The sequence below is a fragment of the Poecilia mexicana genome, unplaced genomic scaffold (assembly GCF_051168715.1).
Source record: "Poecilia mexicana isolate PSO_F unplaced genomic scaffold, ASM5116871v1 scaffold_4, whole genome shotgun sequence".
NCBI lineage: Eukaryota > Metazoa > Chordata > Actinopteri > Cyprinodontiformes > Poeciliidae > Poecilia > Poecilia mexicana.
In genome coordinates, this window is record NW_028263373.1 from 20436882 (window position 1) to 20460100 (window position 23219).

General features: G+C 36.3%; 2 protein-coding genes across 2 annotated transcripts in view; both read right to left on the reverse strand.

Moving 5' to 3' along the window:
• Positions 1-255: 255 nt before the first annotated feature.
• On the reverse strand, positions 256-14371 carry LOC106932440 (BMP/retinoic acid-inducible neural-specific protein 3-like). Its single transcript, XM_088005265.1, has 4 exons — positions 14347-14371; positions 14021-14257; positions 6817-7039; positions 256-1372 (listed from the first exon to the last, which is right to left on the reverse strand). The coding sequence occupies exons 1-4, from the start codon at positions 14369-14371 to the stop codon at positions 256-258; spliced, it is 1602 nt and encodes a 533-aa protein (XP_087861391.1).
• The window catches only part of LOC106909001 (BMP/retinoic acid-inducible neural-specific protein 3-like), a 49975-nt gene continuing 33017 nt past the window's right edge, over positions 6262-23219 (reverse strand). The window contains exons 4-5 of the mRNA XM_088005266.1: positions 14021-14790; positions 6262-7039 (exon numbers count right to left, since the gene is read on the reverse strand). Coding sequence (XP_087861392.1) covers positions 14578-14790 — 213 coding nt within the window. The 3' untranslated portion in view covers positions 6262-7039; positions 14021-14577. The remainder of the gene's footprint in view (positions 7040-14020; positions 14791-23219) is intronic.

The window sequence follows — 23219 nt, forward strand, 5'->3', positions numbered from 1 at the left end:
TGAATTCATAACATGAATGGCAAAACCTTTTCATAAAGAGTAATGAGGCATGTATGGTGAAAACCTATTCAATTCTAAGATGTTATACAAATTTATAGGAAAAGTTGATATGAGAATCTCAGTCATGGAGTTGAGATTCATGTCAATTACAAAGTCCACCAAAATGTCCATTGCACTGCTTTAGAATTGCTCCTCGCAATTGATAGGCCTGTGTGATAACTGCTCCATCTGTGCGTCTGGCCGCCGGCCAACTTACTAGCTACATAATTTGGTTGTTTCATATTCAATGGAGTTTGGCTGCTTGGCACTGAAAGTCTGCAGTGCTGCCTGGATCCTGGTAACATCTGTTGTGGACAATTTGAGCCGGTGCCGCAACAGACAAGAAAATAGATCCAGAGGCTGAGCTCCAGGTGGGGAAAGCCTGTTGACCCGATCCCGGATCTCCAGCAGCTGCAGTAGGGCTGAGTCCTGCGATCCCTGAGTATATGGGTAGTCCAGCTGTAAAATTAAGTCCTGGATCGCTTCTGGGTCAAAGTGCATGCTGTAGCCATAGACCTGGATGCTGTTGATCTTCATGTAGCCCAGATTTTGGCCCGGTTCCAGATATTCCAGTGGTTCAAAATATACACTTCCATTTCCATTGCCTGAAGGCCCTCTGATGCGGCTCCGTAGGTAGAAGTGGACAGTCTCAAAAAATGTTTTCCATTTATTGCCTAAAGTCAAAGTCCAGTTGAAACAGTCATAAGGAGGATCTAATTTAGTCCTCTCCCAGTCTGGGTAGTTGTTCTGGTCAATGGGCATGATCCAACTCTCTGAGTGACTCCCCCCAAATGGATTGATGTAGACAGAGAGCATGGGGTCAAGTGTGCTGTTCTTGGTAAGGCAAATCTGCAGAGACATGCCCAGGAGCATGTGGACATGGTTTGATTTGTATTTATTACTTTTTAGAGTCAGCAACATCCTCTTTCTCCATGATGGGTCAAACCAGTTATTCAGCCTGACATCATTGCTGACAAAGATCCCATGGATGCTGATTCTGTTGTCTCTTTTCTGCAGCAGGTAGCGCAACTCCATGTCCTGCAGGTCAGTCTCAAAGCCGATGTAATGGTCAGTGGAGTCTGGCACTTCGTTGCGGCACACGCCCTGGCTCAGCATGTAGCCCTGATTGCATGTGGCACAGCGGGAGCGATTTTCATAGGAGCAGGATGCGCACGAGGAGCCCTCCCCTACTGTGCATGGGATCACACTCTGGCAGGGGGGATGCTCGTACGGGCAGGAGCAGCTCCGGGTCTCCTCCATGTAGGAACCCAGGTGGTTGTTTTCACTGCAGTACATGATGGACAGGATGTAGTTGAGCCAATACCCAAATGGCCTGCAACAGAACCAGAGCAGTAGGTGAATACACGGGTAACAGAGCTTATTATTTTTCAACAGAAACCACATTCAAGCACAAACATAACCCACTTTCTCGTTTTGGATACATACTTGTGTTTTGCCTATAGTGGACAGTGCATATTAAGTCAAATCATAGAATTTAGAATACAAACTACGTGGGGCCAGTTTTACACTCCCAGAGATCACAGTAATGAGATATGTCTGATCTATTAAGGAACCATGTTGCCCTTATAAAAAGATCTTCTATCCTGTAAAACATGAACCTAATTTTAAGGACATATCCTTCACTTCTGAGTGTATGCATAAATCCATCTAATTAAGTCTGATTTATGGTGCCCATCGTAATATAAAATATGGATCATCACTGAAGCCAGCAAAGTGATGACATAAGTCAGGGCTGCATGCTTCAATATTGACATCAAAACCCATGCAAGTTCTAACATCATTCCTTGATCTAACAATGTAATAAGGGGGAGGCGACTTTTATGGCTGAGGATCTACATATTTCTTCAGTTCTGCCTTTATTTGTAATGCGTATTATACCAGCAAAGCAAGACTAATGTTCAAGAAATCTCCTTTGATCCCTTGCAGTTCCTGTGTAGGTTATATCTTACTGGCATAAGTTTAGTCCATATATATATATATATATATATATATATATATATATATATATATATATATATATATATATATATATATATATATATATATTTATATATATTTTTTTTTTTTTTTTTATTTGACACTAGATAGAGGATTAAATTGTAATTTTGTGTTCTTTAGTAAGAATTATAATACAAGTAATTAGAAGTAAGAGTTGGTAAAAGTTGCATAAACAACAATCATATTCAGTAAATTAAAATCTACATCTGAATAAGTCTTGTCAGATTTAAAGTAGTACCCTGTACAAAATGTTTAAGCAGGTATTATTTTTATTAAGCACACGTGTGTGCTGTTTTTTTAAGAAAGAGTTTTTAATAGGTAACTAAGAACTGAATGTGAAAATACCTCGCATTTCAGAAACTCACGTTGCACATATCCGGGCTTCAGAGTGTAAACTGTGTACAGCAACAGTAAACAGGAAGCTGTCTTACTACTGCATTGGATCAGTAGGACATGTAAAGTCATGGAGACAATGCATGCAATATGGGCCAAAGAGAATGTGTTTTCATTCTGCAATCTGCTCTATGTCTATTAGTTTATTTCACTCGGATCAATGTCACACATAAACTTTTTCTGCCTCAGGTTCAGTTTACACCTGTGGGAGAAAAAAAAGATTTTCCCCTGAAGATGCACTATAGCTTGTTCCATTAGAAGCAACATTCATTTGACAAAAAAAGCACACCAGTTCTTCTGCAGAGCTTCATTATGACTGTTCTGACACCTCCACACAAACAGCGCAGCAGAAAGCAGTGCATATTGCTTTTGTGCCTACGATACTTTTTTTCCTGCTTTGTCCTCGTATGAAAAGGCCCCTGATGCCTCAGTACTAAAATAATAGCACTGAACCATGAATATGTTTTTTAGAATATATGCCAGGAATTAAATGGGATGGTTTTAAAAATTCAAGTATTAAAATTACTATTAAAAAAAATACTGATAGGGTTGTGTAGAATCAAGAGAATTACCCTAATATAGATAAGGGATTGGATGAAATGCATTAAAAACCCCAATTAAAGTGATTATGTAAAAATATCAAAGCAGATTTCATAGAAATTGCATAAGAATTATTCTCTTTCTTCATCTTATCACATAGTCTTCAATGTAATCAGATGCTTTAGTTCAGCGTAACCATCAGCCTGATTCCTGTTAAACTGTAAACTAAAAAAGAAGTCAAACCACTTAAAATTTCTATCACTGTCCTCATGCAGTTTTAATACCCTGAAATGCCAAAGACGGCACAGGCTATTCCACAGCCATATGGAGGTCAGTACTTTGACTACCATTATCACTCTGAACGCTACCACAGTGTGCCGTCAATTTGCATGGGAACACCAGGAGACATTCCAAAGGGAATTACCCTAAAGTTGTTATTTTTTCTTCCTGGAAGAGAATCCTTCAATTTAAGAAAATGTATTGTGAAACAGTCCTAAAAAGTTTGATCAGTGTGTAAGGCTCCCAACATTATGACAGAGCAACAATAACAATAATATTCTGCCCTGTTTTAATAACCACATACTTTGGACCTACAAGAAATCGCAGATCGTGTAGAGTCGGTATCCCTGCTTAGGTCTCCCAATGATGTTTTATAAAAACAAGATAAAGAAATGTTTTAAACACATTTTTTTATTTGTTCTAATCATACAACAGTGATATCTTGACCTCAAAGTGTAAAATGAAAATCATTATTTCTCTATGATTACTGAAGAGATGTTGAATGTTAGACATGTTGCACATCTTTGTCAGTACAAAGAAAGCTAGGAAGAAAAGCTAAGATCACAAACACGCTGTGGTAATATTAAAGTCCCCTCAGTCCACTATGCCAGTTTCAGTAGGGGTTTTAAAGATGTAAAAATTGTGGACTGTTGATGTTAGTCTACTGATAATATTTTGAGATCAAGTTTTCCATTTGTTTATTTTATTTCAGACCATTTTCAAGAAACAAAACAATCAGATAGCAAGACAGCAAAGCGGAATCAACAAAATAAATACAGATGGAGCAAACAAATAAGCATAAATAAATAATTGAGCCCCTCTGCCCGTATTCATCAGTTCCGTGTCCAAAAAGGAGTGGATAGAGTGAACTCTTATATAATTCCACTCCCTTTTCCTTTTAAGTTTTTTTTTTTTTTTTTTTTTTGGTCAGTCAGTTTTGATTCATATCTCTTCTTTACTCAAACAAAATCCCAGACAGTTAAAAAATGATAACTGTAAATAACCACTGATTTATATTGCAAATTCAGTAAAACTCTAAGATTCAAACAAAGAAAAATCAATTTATGGCCAACCATAAATCTTATATACCCCCATTAATAATCAATTTCTGCCTTCATTCCCACTGTACGTTGATCCAAGTCCATTTCTTTATACTTTGCTTTAAGTTATTTTAAGTTTTCACACTGGTTCAGCTTCACATTTAAACTATCCCACAGCTGAACTTTATATATGAAGACAGAAAAGGTTCTCTTTATGGTATGTGTTGTAGTGTTTTACAATTTAAGTTACTCGTTAAGTTATATCCTCCTTCTCAAAACTTAAACATTTTCTATATAGTATCTGGTCATGTGTTGTATCCTGCACAAAACATGCCTTGCACTGTGTGAAATGTAACCAAACCTGTAAACTGAAGTAATGTGGCCTGCAAGAAAAGTGAGTTGGTATGATGCGGATATCTAACCTTGTGAATAATGCATAGCACTCCTTTCTTATATTTAGTATGATCAACAGCAGCAGTGAAGTAATGTAATTGTTACATCAACCATCTAAACAGTAAGTTGAGTATTGTAAGATCAATGCAGTATGGAGCGTAATAGGATCCAGAAAATGTTTTTGCTTTATTGAGGATTGAAATATTTCTTGACAGTTTAGATTTTAAATGCTTAATATGCTTTTTGAAGTTTAACTAATTGTCTATTACCACCCAAAAACTTTAATTTTGTTAACTTTTTCAATTGGAATCCTATCTATTTGAACCTTTACACCCTTGTTTTTAATTGTAGTTTCTGAATAGCACAATTTTAGTTTTACTTAAGTTTAAAGACAGTTTACTAAGGAAATTGTATGAACAAAAGTGTTTTGTGTTACAAAGAGAACCTACCAGGGCACATTCTGAAGATGAGTAGCCAATGGGAAACAAATGCTATGTTATCTTTGAAGATCTTGAGACGAGACAATTACTGAGGATTGTAGTTCAAACCTCCCAAACCCCAGACTGAAACTATTGTCCTAAATGGAGACCTGCTTAAACTGATGAAAAATAACTGCACTGTTACATCCTGCTTAGTACAACTCCAACTTATTCTTCACTCCATCTAGTAAAGCAATAATGAGCGCTATAAATTTATATCTCACTGCAGCAAACTACAATTAAGAATTCAGAATTTCTAGTTCTTCTGTAATGTCTATTAAGGTAGGACTTCAACAAGGTTTAAGACTTTTTTTTTTTTTTTCAAATAATGCTTCCTTTAAAAATGTAAATAATTACACTAACTTTTACACCAGAAGAGACCATGTGATTTCTTAACATCATGTAAAAGCTGACATTCTTAACAAAGTGAAAATAAATGAGAAACTTTTATCATTTCAGAAATTTTTACCTTTTATGTTGGACATCAGAAATGGCTTACGTAGCAGTCAAATTATCCACACATCTTCCATTTCCACTGACAAGTTCATTTGAAAACATGAATCATCTCTCTTCTATCCAGCAACAACACAACAATGTTTGTGTCGAGGAACAGAATGTGTGACAGAGCAAACAATACCAAAACACTGCTTGGGGTGCAAAGAGTTAATGAAGCAAAACTCTTGAACGTAAGAGGGGGAAAAAAGTAATTTAGAAAAAGAAAAAAAAGCAATGTATTCTCATAAAACTGCAAAGTGTGCATCAGCTCTATATTTCACTGGCTATTATGCCTGAAGCTACAACTTTACCACATAAATATGGATTGAAAATCTCTGTCTAAACAAAACATTAAAAACTCCACCAGCGACAAAGAAAACATACATTCTTTTAACAATTAAGATGAAAAATCTGCAGTCTTGATGAGTTCTGCTTTTGCAAAAGGAATGTTTTTATTGCATAAAGAAGAATAAAATTAATCTCATTTTAATATAGATGTATTTAGATTTTCTCCTAATAATCCTTAATTCAATTCATTATTCCTTTTTTGATAAATTATAGGTTCGTAAAGTAGTCTTTTTTTTCATTGTCTTATGTTGTTTATTTACTAAAATAAGGTGAAAGCCAAGATTTTCTCCTACATATAATAAAAATAATCAAGACAACAATTCCATGCATGCATACAAACTTTTTGTTGCTAACTTTATATTTCAAAATAAGATTATCCAAACAGAAAACAAATATTAGATGATCTAAAGATGAACAAAACAATCCTATGCTCTCATTTATGTATAGGCAAATCCCTTATACTCTGTATCATTCTTTAAAATACAGCAAACTTTAATTTCACAGAAGGATAGTTCTGATTTTGTGAAAGTAAAGAAGATATGGATGGGAAATGCAGCCAAGAGATCAGGTGTGACTGCAGCTTAGTTCAGCAGGAGCTCAGCTTAATGTCAAAGAATTCATTCATTGTGTGTCCATACTACGCGATGCCTCGTTCGTCTGATAAAAAAAGCACTGCACAAATCGGTGAATGGAAAAATTAAATGAGTTTTCCACAAACACATACATCCACTTCTGTGTAAAAATAAAAATAAAAAAAAAAAGGTCATCAGAAAAACTTCTCAGTTTCTCACCTTTCCCGTAGCATAATAATTTTTGGCTGAGTTTGACATCTCTTGCTGAGGGTGAAGATCTTGTTGATGATGCGCCGTGCTTTGCTTGCAAGCTGCTGTGTGCTGAGCTCTAGCTGTTTGTAGCGCTGGTGAATGGACGGCTCCGTCTTCCAGAAATACTGGATGGCAGACGAGTTCAGGGCGTAGAATGTGGGAAGCCGTCGAACAAAATTTTGAAACTCTTCTGGAAAGCAGAAAGATGTGAAAAATGAAAACCTCAATTTCTTCCTGTCACATTCAGGCCGAGGTAACTTCTTTTTACGTTGCTCTAATTATATTTGGCTAGTTTAGACATGGCAAATGAGAACATTTCGTTTTAAGGGTCGTGGGATTTCAAGTGCTGCAGGGCTAAATGAGAAGAATATTGGTTGATGTGTATGCTAATGGGAAAAGGCAGGGCTAAACACAGATTGGGGTAGGGTTCTTCCCCCTTTCATTAATGAACAGCCTACAGGTCTTTCAATGCTCTGGATGCAAATCAGTCAGGGAGAAAAACAGGGTGGACATGGAGCTCAGGGGATAATATCTGTCAGCAATTCAGAGCAACTGTTTACTGGATGCATTCTGAATAGAAAGCAGATTAGATTTCCAGGCATTCAATAACAACATCACCGTCGTCATCATCATGATTGGATGTATTGAAAATCAAACATGTGCAAGACTGATTAGAAAATGACCGTGCTACTGTTTGTAATTACTTAACGCTATCGTGATGATGAGGCAGCTGATTAGAAAACCAATTAGGTGTCAATAGCTTCCCAAGTGATTGTGCAAGGTGTGTGTTGTTGTCCTGGGAAACTCATGTATTGATTAAACAAGATTGTAAGGAAATATTTCTGTGTAAATGAGCATTTGGGTCCACATGAACAATGACAAAGTGTGAACGTCCAAGAGGTATTGATACTTTTGGAAATTCCTTTATGTGCAGGTTACAAAGCTATATTAGAATTTTATTGGAATTTATTTCTGACAAAGCGACACAAAGTAGGGAAGTGGAAGCAAAAAAGAAATGGATTTCACAAAGCTTTTATAAATATCTGGAAATTGTAACCTGAGTCGATAATGCAGAATGGCCTGTCACTCCAATCATTGTAGTTGTAGGTATTTTGTGGTGGATTTCCATCACCTTCTCATTTTTTTTTTATTTATTTATTTATTTTTTTTTGCTAAATAATTTAAACTCTGTCATTTTGTTGAAAGAGACTGAACAGAAATGTTTTTGTTAAAGGCACAGATTCACAGTTGGCTGTAAGTTTGTACTTTCAGTAAAACAAATATGTTCTGATATAATGAACTCAAATCAACCTGAGCTGTGGATCTCTGCAACCCTTTAATCGTTACCATGGCCACTTAAGTTACATCTGATTCAAATCTTCCTCAGTCTGTCTCTATAAGTGGAAGGTCCTTGCCCTTGTGTGTCTGATTTTGTGTAAAAAGAAGCTTGCGATGTTCAACCCAACCCTACTTTAAAGTTCTTCACAACTGTAATCCTTATGTGCATTTGAATGACTGGTTGCACTAGAGCTTATGTAGGGATAACATTTATTTTGGGATAGCAGAAAAGAGGGCAATTACAAATGCATTAGTCTTCCCAGATCTTTATTTGTAAAAGAAAATGTGGTTATCATTTTCCTTCCTTGTCTCAGTTTTGCACTGGTTTCTGTTCTATCACATGAAATCCTTTTTAAAATATGGAAGTATGGCATTTAAACGTGACATGTTCTAAGGTGCAGTGGATATGCATATTTCAAAGGCACTGAATCATTCAATAATGCCATATAGAGTCCATATTTTAGGCAGATTTAGTTGTATTTGTCTTATAATATGTAAAAAAAAACAGCGTCTTACAGTACAAGAAAAAAATGACTGTCTTTCTGTTCAAATGCTCTACACTTGTGCACTGAACATATCAACATTAGCAGCAGGGTTCTGTGGTCTATTTAATTTTTCAACAACAATGATCCTGCGAGCGATAGAGGGATGAAATATATCATGCTTTTGGATGGCAAACAACATCCACCCTTCATCATCTTTCATTGTTTGAGTTATTGAAACACCATTTGTCATGACATGCAATAAAAAAAAGCTCAGTGGTTATTTGCAAGTGTGCCGAGGCGAGGCAAATAGATCTAACAGAAGCTATTAAAAGAAATGAACAAAAAACTGCAAGTAAAGGCTGAAAGGATAAAAAAAAAAAAAAAAAAAAAACAATGCATCATGGTACATGCCAACATATTGACTTAAAACACTGAAGTGAACTTTTGCGAGCTTTAGGATGATTAAAATTGTGTATGTTCAGGAAACTACAGAATTGTGAAATGAAGCTAAAGACATTTAACAGTCATTGAAATAAAACCTCACCGCTTGAAATTTGCTATCTACACACCATTATTATCTTATCAGCCACTAATTGAAAAATGTAATGGCACTTTTAACTGGAGAAGTAAGACAAAAGAGCGATTTGGGTGGAGCACATATAGATAATTGAGGCAACTCTGGTAGTCGTCTTGCAATTGGAAGGCTGCTTTACTTCCACGCAAGGCGCTTAACTCCAATATATTTGTGAATGCATCTGTTGTGCAAAGTGATTTGACTGGTCATTATGACTGGAAAGGTGCTATATAAATTCTGTCAATTTACCATAATAATTAGACATAATAATTATTAGGCATAATAAAAATAACCTTGTCAGATTTTAGTCTAATTTCCATGATGAAATTATGAGCCAGTTAAGCTAAGATATGCTAAATGTTCTCCTAATTGCCTCAAACAGTTTACAATTGATGGATTGTGTACAGACAATTGTGTTTATTTTTTAGAGACAACATTCTCGCTTAAAGTGTGACTTTGTTAGGATTTGTAGGTACATTCCAGTATAGAGGTTGTTGTGTGTCTGGGTTGTTGTGTTTTAGTTCTGTTCTCCTACACAATACTGTGTATGAGCACCAGAAAACAAAAATCCTGCTATCCATTATGAATTGAGAAACTGATCTAGCTGGAAAAAAAATATAATCTCTTCAATAAAACATGTAACGCTCAGCGTGAGATCAAAGCAAATCATATCTACCATCAGCTGACAGCAGAAACCTAATTTAACAATCAGAGTTATGATTATTAATCTTTCTAGTAAGGCCGTAAGTTGTTCTCCATATGATCAAATGTGCAAGTAGGTCCACAGGGGGTTCATAGGACCTTATTTTTCTTTAATAAATACTGCACTGAAACTGTGCTTTCAGTGCACCTTGCTGCTTAAGTTATTGCCAAGAATGTGCTAATCGAGTCGCTCTCAGTAAAGAAACATGTAGCCAGTAGTAATGGTCTGAACCAGCAAGGTGTTCTGAAAACGGCTCAAGGCAAAGCTGGAAATGTCTCAAACAGTGATGTGCTCGTGAATGCAGCTAAGTTTTGGAAATAACACAGAGAAACGGACAAGTTGAGAGCAGTACAAAAATAAAGAATTCACAGAATGGAGGCAATGTTTGACGTAACCTCCAAATTGTTTACAGGAGACAGTTTGTCAGATCATAAATGGAAATTGAATTAAAAATGATAATCTAAAATCTGTTGATGTGCTCTTTTTTGTCATGTTTATCAAGAAACATTAAATAAGGCTAACAGACAAAATGGCAATAACTGAGCCGTGAAGTATTATATTAGGGGTTACATCATGTGCTCCTAACGGATTATAGCAACTGTGGTTCATTTCTAGGGCATGACACATTCTCCTCAGGCTACTGGAGGGTCTCCATTTGACTGATTCACTGTTGATCCAGTCACATCAATTCACATGCACTTTTGTTTTCTGGACCAAACAATCTAAATACAAACACAGAGGCAAAAATGCCACCATCAGATACATGTATAAATGTCAAGAATTAGGTTGATGTGCTTTGAATACTCAATGATGCTTAGACCGAGTCAGCTCACTCTTCGATGTCTCAGATTCTGTTAGGTCACATAGGAATCTTGCACAATTGTTAAACAGCATTGCTTTAAGCCACTGTCAGATTTTTATTATCTCATCATCGCTTTGATAAAGTGCAAACTAATGAGGAGAAATTCCTATGACATACACAGAGGACATTGTCTCACGTAGAAAGGAAACAGGTCTTTTGAAAACAGCTAGCAATAATAAAATCATCTCAGTGGTTTTGCAACAATTCATGTCTGCAGAATTATCACAGAACTTTGTTTTATTTTATTTTTTTTTATTAAAACTGACCTATCTACCTACAAGAGAAATATTGACAAATCTTCTTTTTCAGAGTTTCATGTCTTTAAGGGGCAAATCTCAAGTCAGGTCATTTATTCCAATTCAGGATCAAGTTTCAAGTCTTTAACTAAAAACCTTTTCCCAATAAATCCAAAATGTTTAGTGCACCTTCTACCCTGCATCCTGCAAGTTACAATTCCACACCTATAATGTTTGTCTTTATTGCAAAATCACCATAAGAATGTTGGATAATTGTATTTCAGCCTTTAGATATTTATCATCAGTTAACTTATAATCATTTAACATTTAATTTACCATCAAAAAATGAGCTAAAAGTTGATTTACATTATTTTGAAAATATATCATATTTACCATAAGGGTAAATATGTAATGGCTAACTAGGTGGAAGCCTCAGATGTCTAAAGCTACCACATCCCTGGTTCATACAAAGAATAAACACAATGAGCATGTCCGGCCATCTTACCATTGGAAGCAGAGGGGCTGTGTGCCTCAGAGATAAAATATATATTGGTGTGAAATGTGCAAATTAACAGCAGCAAAAGTCATCATGAGGAGGCTGAAGCTAGTGTCAGAAAGTCATTATCCACAGGGAAACTAGTGAGGAAGAAGCTATTAGTAAAAAAAGCTACATAAAACACTAATTACGGTTTGCACTCTGGGATTCAGCCTAAACTTTTGAAGATATGTGTTGTGGTCTGATGAGACTAAAATTGTAGTGTTGGGCTGTAATGAAGACTGTTACATTTGAACGAAAACGAGACACTTGAGATTGCCATCCCAACTGGGAAGTAGAAAGATAGCAGCCTTATGTTTTGGATATTGTTGCACCAATTACAGTTTTCTGGACAATATTTAAATAAATAAATGCATTTATCTCATTCATTATTCTGGCAATTAGTAAATACAAATTGTTTTGGTAACCCTGGGTTGTATATTGTAGTGTGCTCTGAATTTAAAACATCATCTTTCAGCTTTATATTAGTTCTAATATCTAATGTAAAATTTGTCCTAATACCAGGTTTCATGTTTATGGAGTTTTTCAGCCAATCCAAAACCACACATACAAATGCATGGTTCTGGCAGAACATAGTATAGCAACCTGCACATGCAACCCATCCTTGACATGCTATAGTCTAATATAATTCCTGAATAAATAAATATCTGAAAGTCAATTTTGGTGCTGTTTCACATCTAAGGTTATGGTTCTGCACAAGAGCTTTGATTCAACAAAAAGAAAGATTTACAAGTGAAGTAAGGCTGACTGTAAAACCAGTTTGAGATAAATACAAGCCACATAGAAACATGGACTACATGATTGGCAACAACTCTGAACTCGACCAAGCATAGTATTAACCCGTTTTCATGACAGCTTGCTGGAAGGAGGAGTTCCCCACAGCTGTAATCTCCGTGATGTCATAGAGGTATAGCAACATGAGCAGAGCAATGTTCAAATTCTTTGCCTGAAGCTCTCCACAGACTGCGTTATGGAGGACAGGCGTGTGAAAGTCTTGATGGCTGAGAACAAGACGATATCTTGAACAAAAAAGTCCTTGGATCCAAAGTAAAATATGGTCTGCTGTCTGCTGTATAATCAACGACTGTAACCCAACCGAAAATAAGACTAGGAGTCTGAAACTGGCTGGCTCAGCTCATGCAGAAAGAATCTGATCATAGATACAGGCAATTCTGTCTCCGTTATCCCAGCTGCTAATGCTCACATCCTTTCTGAAACTGGGAAAATAGAGCACATCATCTCCATTCTAAAAGTGCTTAGACTGGCTCCCTGTAGCTCAAAGAATATATGTTAAAATACTTTAGTTGATTTAGAAATCACTGAAAGACTTAGCACCAAAATACATTATAAACCTGGTCCCATTGTGTCAGCCTTCCAGACCACTCAGTTCTTCCGGTTCAAGTCTGATCTGCATTCCCAGAATCAGAACCAAACAGGGAGAATCAGCATGTTCCTCTAATCTGAAATAAACTTCCAGAAAAATGCTGAAACAATGAGTTCATTTTAAATCTAAGCTCAAATAATTTGCTAAGAGTTGATTATTAGTGAGTAGAACATTAATTTATTTAGTCTTTATGGAAATATTTTATGGTGATGATTTTGATGATGGCATTTGAGAAAAGTGAATATGTGTTCCTTGCTTCTTGTTTTATCTTTTCATAATTTAAATCACCTTCAATTTACTTGTTTCTGAAATGTGTTATACAGATAAACTTCTCTTGCCTAAGCAGTGATCCACCATTAGTCCTGATGTTGTTACTACGCAGCTCACTGTGTTCGTGCCGCGGTCGGTCAGAGCACACCACCTACACTCACACACATTAATATATGTATTAGTGGTGCTTAAATATGGGACTTAGATGAGTTGGCAGCAGCCTCAATTTCCCCCTATAGTAGTTTAATAGTTTGTTTTTCTTCATTTTTTTTTTTTTTACTTAGTAGTTAAACTGAATCTTACTAGCATACTTAGAGTATCTGGACAAAAGTATTTTAACTGAATCTTGAAGTATTTTGTTATTAAAATATTTTCTTTTAGAGAAATGTTTTTATTCTGTATCTCACAAAGCAGACAACCTTACACAGTAACTGACAGCAACAGAGCTGTTTGACTATTACTTCAGTATAATCAGGCAGTGCCTTAATTTAGTAGTTTAGATTAAAATGACAAACTTTCATAATTGTCTTAGCTCCTCATCAATAATAATTTGTAGCCAAACCAACATGTTGCTGCACAACACCAGATATATATCTAATTTATATTTTCATCAAGAGAAGAGCCAAAGTAAATACATCACTGCTAATTTCTCCTATCAACCAATCATTTCTATCCTTTTCACCTCTTTTGACAATTGATTGCATTCTTTTCCCCAGAGAAAGTACCACCATCAATCAGGGAGAGACAGGAGAATAACACTGACCTGATGCCTCAAAGTCTTGGTTGGCCATGTTCCATGAATCTCTGATTTGCAGTAAACTGCCTTCCATAGCCCTCAGATCAACCTCAGGGCAATTACATTGCGGATAGTCGACAGCACACTGGCACCAACAGTCGTTGTCCCGGCACACAAACTGGCCCTCTTCATTACAGCCAATATAACTTAGAGCAGCCTGCACAAACCTGGCTCTCAGATATCCTGGCAGTATGGCCTGGAGGCCTGAAGCAATAAAAGAAACAGGACAAACATATAGATGAATAAAACAAGAACTGCACAAACGTCCTTTAAGCACTGTAGTATAAGTATACTGTAGATCACTTCTGTGTGCAACATCTGTAGAGTAATTGATTTAAGACTGATTGTGACTTTCTTATTTACAATGCACATGGTTGGCAACAAAAACATTTATGCAAAGATTCACTCAATTTTATTTTTACTCCACAGTCACTCTACTTCCGTTCCGGATTTTTGCTGGTTGAGATTTACCTCAAAACTTTGCAAGCATGCACTGGGGAAAAAAAAAAAGAGAGTGATTGAAGCTAAATTTGTTCTGACACTCTTGCGCTGTAGTTATAAACTTGCCAGGGAACAGACACTGTGACAATTCCTTCAGAAATTGGGGGGAGTTCAATTATGGATGGCCAACCTTGCAAATGAATCTTGTTTTCAGGGCTCTGAACCAAAACAGAGCTGACAGAGTCGAGGTTGTCATAGTTACTGCATCCAAGTGGGCCCGTCCTTGTTTCGGTCACCTAAAAGAAGCAAAGCAGAGCCAGATGATAATTCATACTGAGAAAGAAATTCACTAATGGCAAACAAAGAGAAATAAACATGAAAACAATTATGAAAGGGAATGCGGAATCTGATTTCAATATAAACAACAAAATTGTCTCTTCAGAAAATGAAACTATATTACAAGCTATTTAGACTTTCGCTAGAGGAAGTTGTTTTTGAATAGTGACTTTATGATTTACTAAGCTTGAAATTATGTTGAGGCAAATATTTCTGGTGTGTATCATGATGAGATAATTTGAGTCATCTCTAAAATTCGTCTCTATTTTTTTTTTACACTACAATACACACTGTCACTTTTAATGTGCTAAAATCCACTTCATGCAAGAGGCAAGCATGTCCTATTCAGTTTTACATCCACCTCAGGGTTTGTGTATTGAAAAAAAGCAGATGTCTGTGTGATATTTGCAATATTGTTACTGGACTATTTGGGCGGAAAGTTGATGCAAGGACTGACAAAACAATAATTAGACGAACATGACAACCAATCTGAAATGTGTTCAATTAATTCAGATAATAATAGTTATTCTTAGATTAAATCTATTTCCTTTTATGCATGGATTAAATAAAAAGTAGGTCAATGTGGAAGGCAAAGACAGCAAGAAAGGTAGAACAAAAGAAAGAAGGAAAGAAAGAAACGGCAACAATTTATTCCAAGTTTAATGTCATAGCCATAAAACTGGTATGGTCAAGATAAATTGAATAGCAACAAGGCAAAGTACATAGCACAGAATCAGGGGTGTAAGATTTTCATTTGAAAAATTGGACAAGTCTGTGAGCGTCCACTGGCATGCTTGAAGAAGGAGCTGGAAAACAAGCATGAAGGACAGAGCATCTGGTCCTGCCCAGCGGCGAGTGGCTGACGTTATGGTTGTACTCAGGTTAAATGAAATTCTCTCCCTCTCTCTTGTATTAGATGTGCACCCGCTCCAGTCTGCAAGTCCTTTCGCATCTGTGAAGTGTGGGTGTGGCTTCTAATGTCCCCTACTTTCATATAGTTCATGTGTCAGGACAAGGTAAGACGCTTTAGCAGTGTCTTAACGGTCTCGTTTATTTTGTTATGGTCATACTTAAAGTGTAACTAACCTTTTGGGTAAGCAGACCCCTCCCCTAACAAACTTAGAAAAAAATCCACCACAGTGGGTGGAGCCACAAGCCATGTTAGGGCACGGCCAAGGGTTCATTTAAAATAACGGCATACACCTTTAAATATACTATCGTCAATACTGGGTTTTTGCCAAATAACACTTTATCTAGAAAATGGAAAAAATAGTGTTTGCCATTGATATGCCAGGAAAAATCTATTGTATCCAAATAAAATTGTGGTAAATGGTGACGTCTGAGGGCACATTTATGCCTACAAACCAGTATTTAATAACCAACTGTTTAGAGCCAAAATCACCTTAGTAATGTTGCAATTGCAAAGATGTATAAGCATTTATTTGAATTTAAAATTATTTTATTCTTAGTCATATTAGTCCTGCTGTACTTTAAGTATTTACTGGGATCAACATTTATTTTTTTTTACTGCCAAAAAGGTGTAGTAACCCACCAACAAGGCACCTTGAGTTCAAGGTGCCCTTAATGTAAAATGCACTCTCTGAGAACCACAAAGAAACAACAGCACATTTAAGCTGCTTCTCCATTACTAAGTCTCATTCTAACTGGTTAATATCTGTTGGAGTGTGTTCCTTATTATTGTGGGCGTGAATATAAGTAGGAATGTGGGCAGGCTATGGGTTACCAGGAGCTATAGTTGAATCAGGAGAACCTGGAGGATCTGGTTTTAAATGACAAGATATTTCATTTTGTCTTATTTTGTCATTGCTGGCCCAAAAATAATGAAAGCAGTTCAGATTAGCTGAACTTAGACTTTATTTTTATTTGACAACACATGTATCTATAATTTAGCACTTTATTTTTATGTTTTAAACATGTGCAACCTTTTGGATTTAGGTAATGTAGTCAACAGAAGTAAACCAATATCCAAGCAATGACTTTATTTAAAAGAAAATTCCAAACAAGGAAAAAAATGCACATCATGCCAAACTAATATTATGTAGTTCTGGAGTTTCTCACCTGCCAGCACCGAACACCAAACTATAGCTGACCAGAGCTGCACAGCTTCTAGCTTCTTCAATGCGTGGTTGTTCGCTATGCTGTTTGCAGGGCTGCTAAATCACCGTCATTCTGCTCTAAAAGTTGACGCCTATGATCCTCGTGCTCCTCAAGATTAAACTCATAATTACCCTCCTTCACACTGAGCAGCAGCCTGATAGCAGACAGCATGTCGGCCTGTCTACTGAGGTGGTTGAAATGTAGTTTAGAATTTGCAGTGATGTAAATCATGAGCCAATCAACAAATGCAGTCTGCTATCAAATCGCTTGCGCGGCTTGGTACAGCTTGTAGAACCTGAAGTGAGTTCAAAAAAATGGAGAAGAGTTGCGCTACGCCATGCAGGATTTGATAATGGAAATGAATCTTGGATAGACAAGGAGAACCAATTTAGTCAACTCCACTGTCCTGTTCTCGACCCGTCCTGGAAACCTGCATGATTTCACTGTTAACCACATCTGGGCCTGCTGCATTTGCTGAGGCTGTGGTGAGAAGGTGACCAAGTGGGTCTTGCATGAGCAATGGTGAGCACCACAATGACTAACTGCATCTAGAAGCCAGATCAATGTTATTACAGTCAATTAAGCATTTAAGATACCGTCTGGATATATCCTTTTTGTACAACAGATCTGCCCTGGCACATGTTGGCAACAAGTTTCTCCACTTGGTATTTCTAAAATACCTTGATGGGACAGGAGAAAAAAAGAATACTGTCCTGCTTTCTTCCCTGTTATTTAGCTTATGACTCCAGTTAACGATTTGTCAACATTTTCCAAAGAGAGAATGTTCTCCTGCTTCACCAACTAGACATTTTTGATGACTACAACATACTCCTGCGCTTTCTGCTACCTCAAAGTCTTTCCCACAACACAGAGTTGTGTGCTGTTTGTTGGAAGCCCAAAGATGTAGACAGGGGGATCTGCAGTCACTCACTAATATGCTCATACTTTTAATTGCTTTTTCACTCTGAATGTCCATAAGGATTGAAGAAGACTGTTAGTGAAAGAAAAAAAAATGGTTTTGCAAGTCGCACACAGAAAAACAGGCCATGATTTTTTTAAAATTCAGCTTGCAACAGAAAAAGACAAAACAAAAAAGACAAATAAATACTATAGATGGCTCCTAAAACAAAATCCTGTGCTGTTTTAAAAGTCAGTTTCAAATGTATGGCAGCAACAAACAATTCATGAAAATATCTTTAAAAGCATGAAGGAACATTAAACAGAATTAAATAGTGATTTCAAGATAAGAAGTATGTTCATTGATAATCTGATGTGTCACAGTGCCATTTTTTTTTCATCTGAACCATTTTAAATGTTAGATGTTTGTGCCTACGTGGGTGTCGGTAAGTGGATAAATAGTGACTTCCTGTAATGTCTGGCTTGTCTGTGGAACAGTTGTAAACAGAACAATTAAAGATTATTTGTTTTGATTTGACGGCTGCGAGAGAAGAGAGGTACGTTTATGCCACAAACATTTCCCACAAAAAAGGGGAACAGAAGAAGAAGAAGAAAAAAAATTGTGACTGAGTGAAGAAAAGTTCCTCCATCTGTATGCTGTTGATTTAAATTTTAGATGAAAAGGAAAAGAACACATGTAGTGCAAGTTTCACTCACTCAGAGATAATACTTGTATAATAATGCGCTGCTACAAACTTGGTGCCATAGAATGTTCCTTTGGCTCTAATTTAGTGTCACGGCCACTTTATGACCATCACTGTTGTTTTTCTTCGTCACAGACACATTGTCAAACAACTGTTTGTACATGGAGCAAATCCTTATCTCATTCAATTATTGATACTTAACTCATTTAACAAGACGTGTTTAACAAGAGTGTTCTCTCATGTGTAGGAGTGTTGGAAGCTCCATCTGGAAGTGGTAAGGGCATTTAGTTTGGAGTCATGTTAATTGACTCAGAGAAGGCTTGAATGTGTAGGAGTATGAGAGGAGGGAAAACGTATACATCGCACTATGATTGTGCCCTGTTTTCTAGTTTGCATTTGTGAACTGTGGTAGAAATTTGTGGCGCTACACAACACACTGTGCTAATGTTGTGCAGATCAATCTGACAAGCATTCTTCTGAGAAGCACTCTGTGTAATCATCTCTTTGAGCTGAAGAACCAATAAAATAAGTGCTCCGAAAATTCCCACCACCTGTGATTTGTAGTCAGAGCTTTGTAGCTCATCTGTTACGGGACCCGGAATGATGATAAACCTTGAACACAAGGAGCACTGAAGTACAAGACGAAGGAATCGTGGCAGTTTTGGTAACAGATGTGGAATTTCTGAAGTGTGTCCAATGATAATGTAACATTTTTTTAAAACAAGAAATAAGTGACAAAATAAATCTGACAAGATTTGATCTAGCAACTGTTGCTCCTCTGAACTTGCATACACTCTTTATATTGTATTTTACTTACATTTTTTGTAATTATCTCCAGCTTTACCAAGAGAAAATGATAGGTAAAATTAACATTATGACACTTGTGGTAGATAAATGACGGTCAGTTCCACTCAAGCTTAAACTGTTTATTTCTAGGAATGAGCAAGTTAATTTATGAGGGACTGCTTATTTTCAAATAACTTCAAATAAAAGCTCTGTAGTCACAATTTTGCATGTTGTGATATATTCTGAAATTTAAGAAGAAACCAAAAACTGCACAAAATTTTGGCTTTAAAGAGGCATTATTTTGGATTATGTAGGCACATAGTCCTATTTTATAGCACAGTGAAAAACCTACGAGGTTTTTTGTAAACTTGAGTGATTATGCACTAAATATCTTGTGTGTAAATGTTGCCGAGTTGAGCAGATACATAGCATATTACTGCAATAATGTCTTTGTGCTGTAGTTATTTATTCTGCTTATAGGCACAGACTTCAAAGATGTAAGGGGTCGATTATCTACCTCCTGTTAAATGCAGTTCACTGTTTTATTTATCTTTGTTCTCTTTGACAATTCCTGTGCCTTCATTTTAAAAACAGTTTGATTCTGTCTTGATACACTGACATAAATAGAATATTTAATGTTCCGTCAGATATGGACAAAATCAAGCTCATTTGTAGCCAGAAAATCCATACAGGATTTATCTAGGAGAAAACTTTATTCTGTCAACATTTTGTACAAAAATTTACTTATTCTTGTATATTCAGTGCATGCAAGTTAGAAATTCGAACTAGTGCTGGTCAGTTTCTAGATTACCCATAATAAAGATTTGAATGTTTGTGCTAAATTAGTAATCATGAGTCAGAGGTCTCCATTAACCTGGATCCAATGGGAGGTAAGATCAGCTGCTGCCACATGAATAAGTCGAATTAGTGGACATGCATAAAACATTGGACACACTGGAAAAGCAACAGACCCAGCATAGATGCTTTATTAGTTTTTAGTACTTGTTTAGATCCTATTATATGCACCACTAGTCTACAGAATATTTACGGATAACTTTTTAGTGTACATTTTCTTGTTGGAAGACAGCATTCAAAACAAGTCGATCAAGCCGTCTTTAGTTAGTATCTCCATAGAATTCATAGCATTAAACATATACACATATGCATTAAAGAAAACAAAGGTATGTGAGCTAAACATCCTGAAAATCTAGAAAAGAAGAAGCATGACCCCACAAACAGAGCATCTGGCATAGGATTTCTGGCATAGGATATATGCCAGAAATTTACTTTCTAAAGAAGCTTAAAAACTGACAAGACTACAAAAACTAAATCTGTTTATTTGTACTAGTAAAAAAGCAAAACCTTGAAGTAAGACAGCTTAAATAAAAATGCTTTTCTTTTTACACTGGCACAAAGCAGATCACTTAATATCGTTCTCAAGTCTTGAAAGATGCAACAGCAAACCCAAGGACCAAAGAAGGCAAAGAGATTTGTTGACACGATCACAAGCACACATTTATTAAAACACTAATATATTTCCTTTGCCCTGAACTCACATTTAGATTTTTCACAAACTGAGCTCAATCATTCTTGACAGAAAAATTTGATGTAGAGGATCCATAAACCCAGGCTGCATGGCTAAGATAAACCGCCATCCTGCAGGTAAATCCATCATCCTTGCTGTCTGTAGCAAATTATTGCCAAACACCATAACAGGGTCTGTTTTTAATATTTTCTCAAAGGTCAATAAGAAGTAACAACGCCCACCTTGCTCGTTTAATGACAACAAGCATCCAGTCGCATCCAGCCAGAAGGAAGAAGAAGACTTTCCCCACTGCATGCAGAGAAGTTACCTTTTACTTGTCATCTACTTTTGAGAGCTACAAGGTCACTGCTGAAAATACTGACAGCACATAGGCATGAGAAATAATGCAAGCTGGCAGCTTTGTGTTTTTGTTATCCAGCTTCTGTACACAGAAAGTTCTTTTCTCTTCATCTTTAATTGTACTTATTGCGCCTTTTTCATTTTAACAGAACAGGCTAGAGAAAGAGTCCTGCAGGGAGAGAAACCGACTTCCATTTTTTTCTTTTTTATTATTAGTCCGTTAACGCAATTAATTAAAATTCAAGCAGCCTCCATGGGCACTGGCAGATTAAATTCTACTCCAGACAGATGTCCAACTTAAAGAAGAAAATTGACCAAATGCAAATCTAAAGATGTCTCCTCTATGCATAGCAATGAGACCATCTGCAAAAAGAACCCAGTGGAGCAGAGCACGTGTGCACAGTCAGCCTTCTCAATTTGAAAGCGACCCTAGAATTAAGAATAAAACATTAAATCCTCCTCGTATCATCTAGAACTTCTTAATTCCTCTTTGAGCAGCTGTTTCTTTTTTTTTTTTAAAGGGACAAATGCTGAAGTTATCTTGACAACATGATAAACAAAAGACATTGATCGGATGGTCGGGGAATTATTAATGTACCATAACTGAGAACAACATAATTGTGCTGACTGAGATGGAATAAGTAACAGCTGCATTTAATGGAACATTTAATTGCACTTAAAGGCTTTCCTAGAATAAGCAGTTGTGATGCCCATAAAATGGAAGTGACTTGTTTAGTATGTCAATGAATTACAGTTTGTCCTCAGGGTTTGCCGTGTGATGTATGTTTACTGTTTAAATATGCCTTCAGAAATTATTACTTTAAACATTCCAGCTTATTTTACTAAATGCATGTGTTTCTCTGTCTTAGCACTAATGTTATGAAGATTAGGATCTTGAAAAAATAGTAAAAGCCACTGATATATTTCTTCCACTTCACAATTATGTTCCAAGACATCAACAACAACAACAAATATGTCTGTTGTTGACACACAATTTGGAAAAGTCGGTAATTCTATGTATCCTTTTTACAAAGCAATTTATATTTTTTTCCAACTTTACTCCGTCCCTGTCAGAAATAATGTCCATGTCAATGTGCTATTAAACTATGAATATGCCTTTTCAGGTAATGTACCCCATGCTGAACTTTTCTGTTTTCCAATAATCCAATAATTACAGTTGCAACCAGGATATGTGAACATTAATTTAGTCATTTTTACAAGTTAGATTTATCTCTACAAAACGCACAGATAATGACTGTGAAATTAAAAACACATCTGTGACGAGGAGTATTTCACCAACAAAAGCAACAATTTTAATCTTTGTCCTGTGCTAATTTAGTGATGGCATTCCCAGTTGCTTTTGTTTTTAAGAAAATTTAACAGAAGAAAAAAATGTTGAGATCCACTAATTAAATTTAACTTCAGCGTTCAAGTACGACTTGAATGCGACACATTTTTTAAAATCAGTTGTCTTAAACTGATGTATTTCCATGAACAAACTTTGCTTTTTTAACTTTTTTTTTCTTCTTTTTTTTTAACACAGGGATGACTTTTAAAAGCATATATTTTGGACCTTTGAAAGGGCCATCGCCTTGGAAACAGAGAAAATGCCTGCAAAGCTCGATACAGTAAAGTGAATTAACCTGCACTTTTCTTCTGATGTAGCCCTCAGGCCTCCCTCTGCTAGTTGTGTTTAATCACACTGATCAAGCTCAGAATCAAGATGAAGAAGGCCTGAGGGCTGAAACATTGATTAAATTAAGTGGAATGCATATGGAGCTGGAGTGTGACAGTTTCCTCAGTTTTTTGAATATTTCCCAGTTAGGCACCAACATACTACAGTCCTTGATGTGTTGTACTTGATTTTTTTCCCCCCACAAATTAAAAAAATGAACATTGCACAGCTGTTTTTTTTTTTTTTGTTTTTTTTGGGGGGGGGGGTTTATACATCATTTCTCCTGCTGATGCAAATACACCTGCGGTTGGGCACAGTTCTCCC

Coding starts and splice junctions, on each gene's coding strand:
- LOC106932440 (XM_088005265.1), bottom strand. CDS start 14,371: ATGTTGCACACAGAAGTGATCTACA. Junction 14,258..14,346: donor GCACACAGAAGTGATCTACA/GTATACTTATAC, acceptor TTATTGCTTCAG/GCCTCCAGGCCATACTGCCA. Junction 1,373..6,816: donor ATTATTATGCTACGGGAAAG/GTGAGAAACTGA, acceptor GTTCTGTTGCAG/GCCATTTGGGTATTGGCTCA.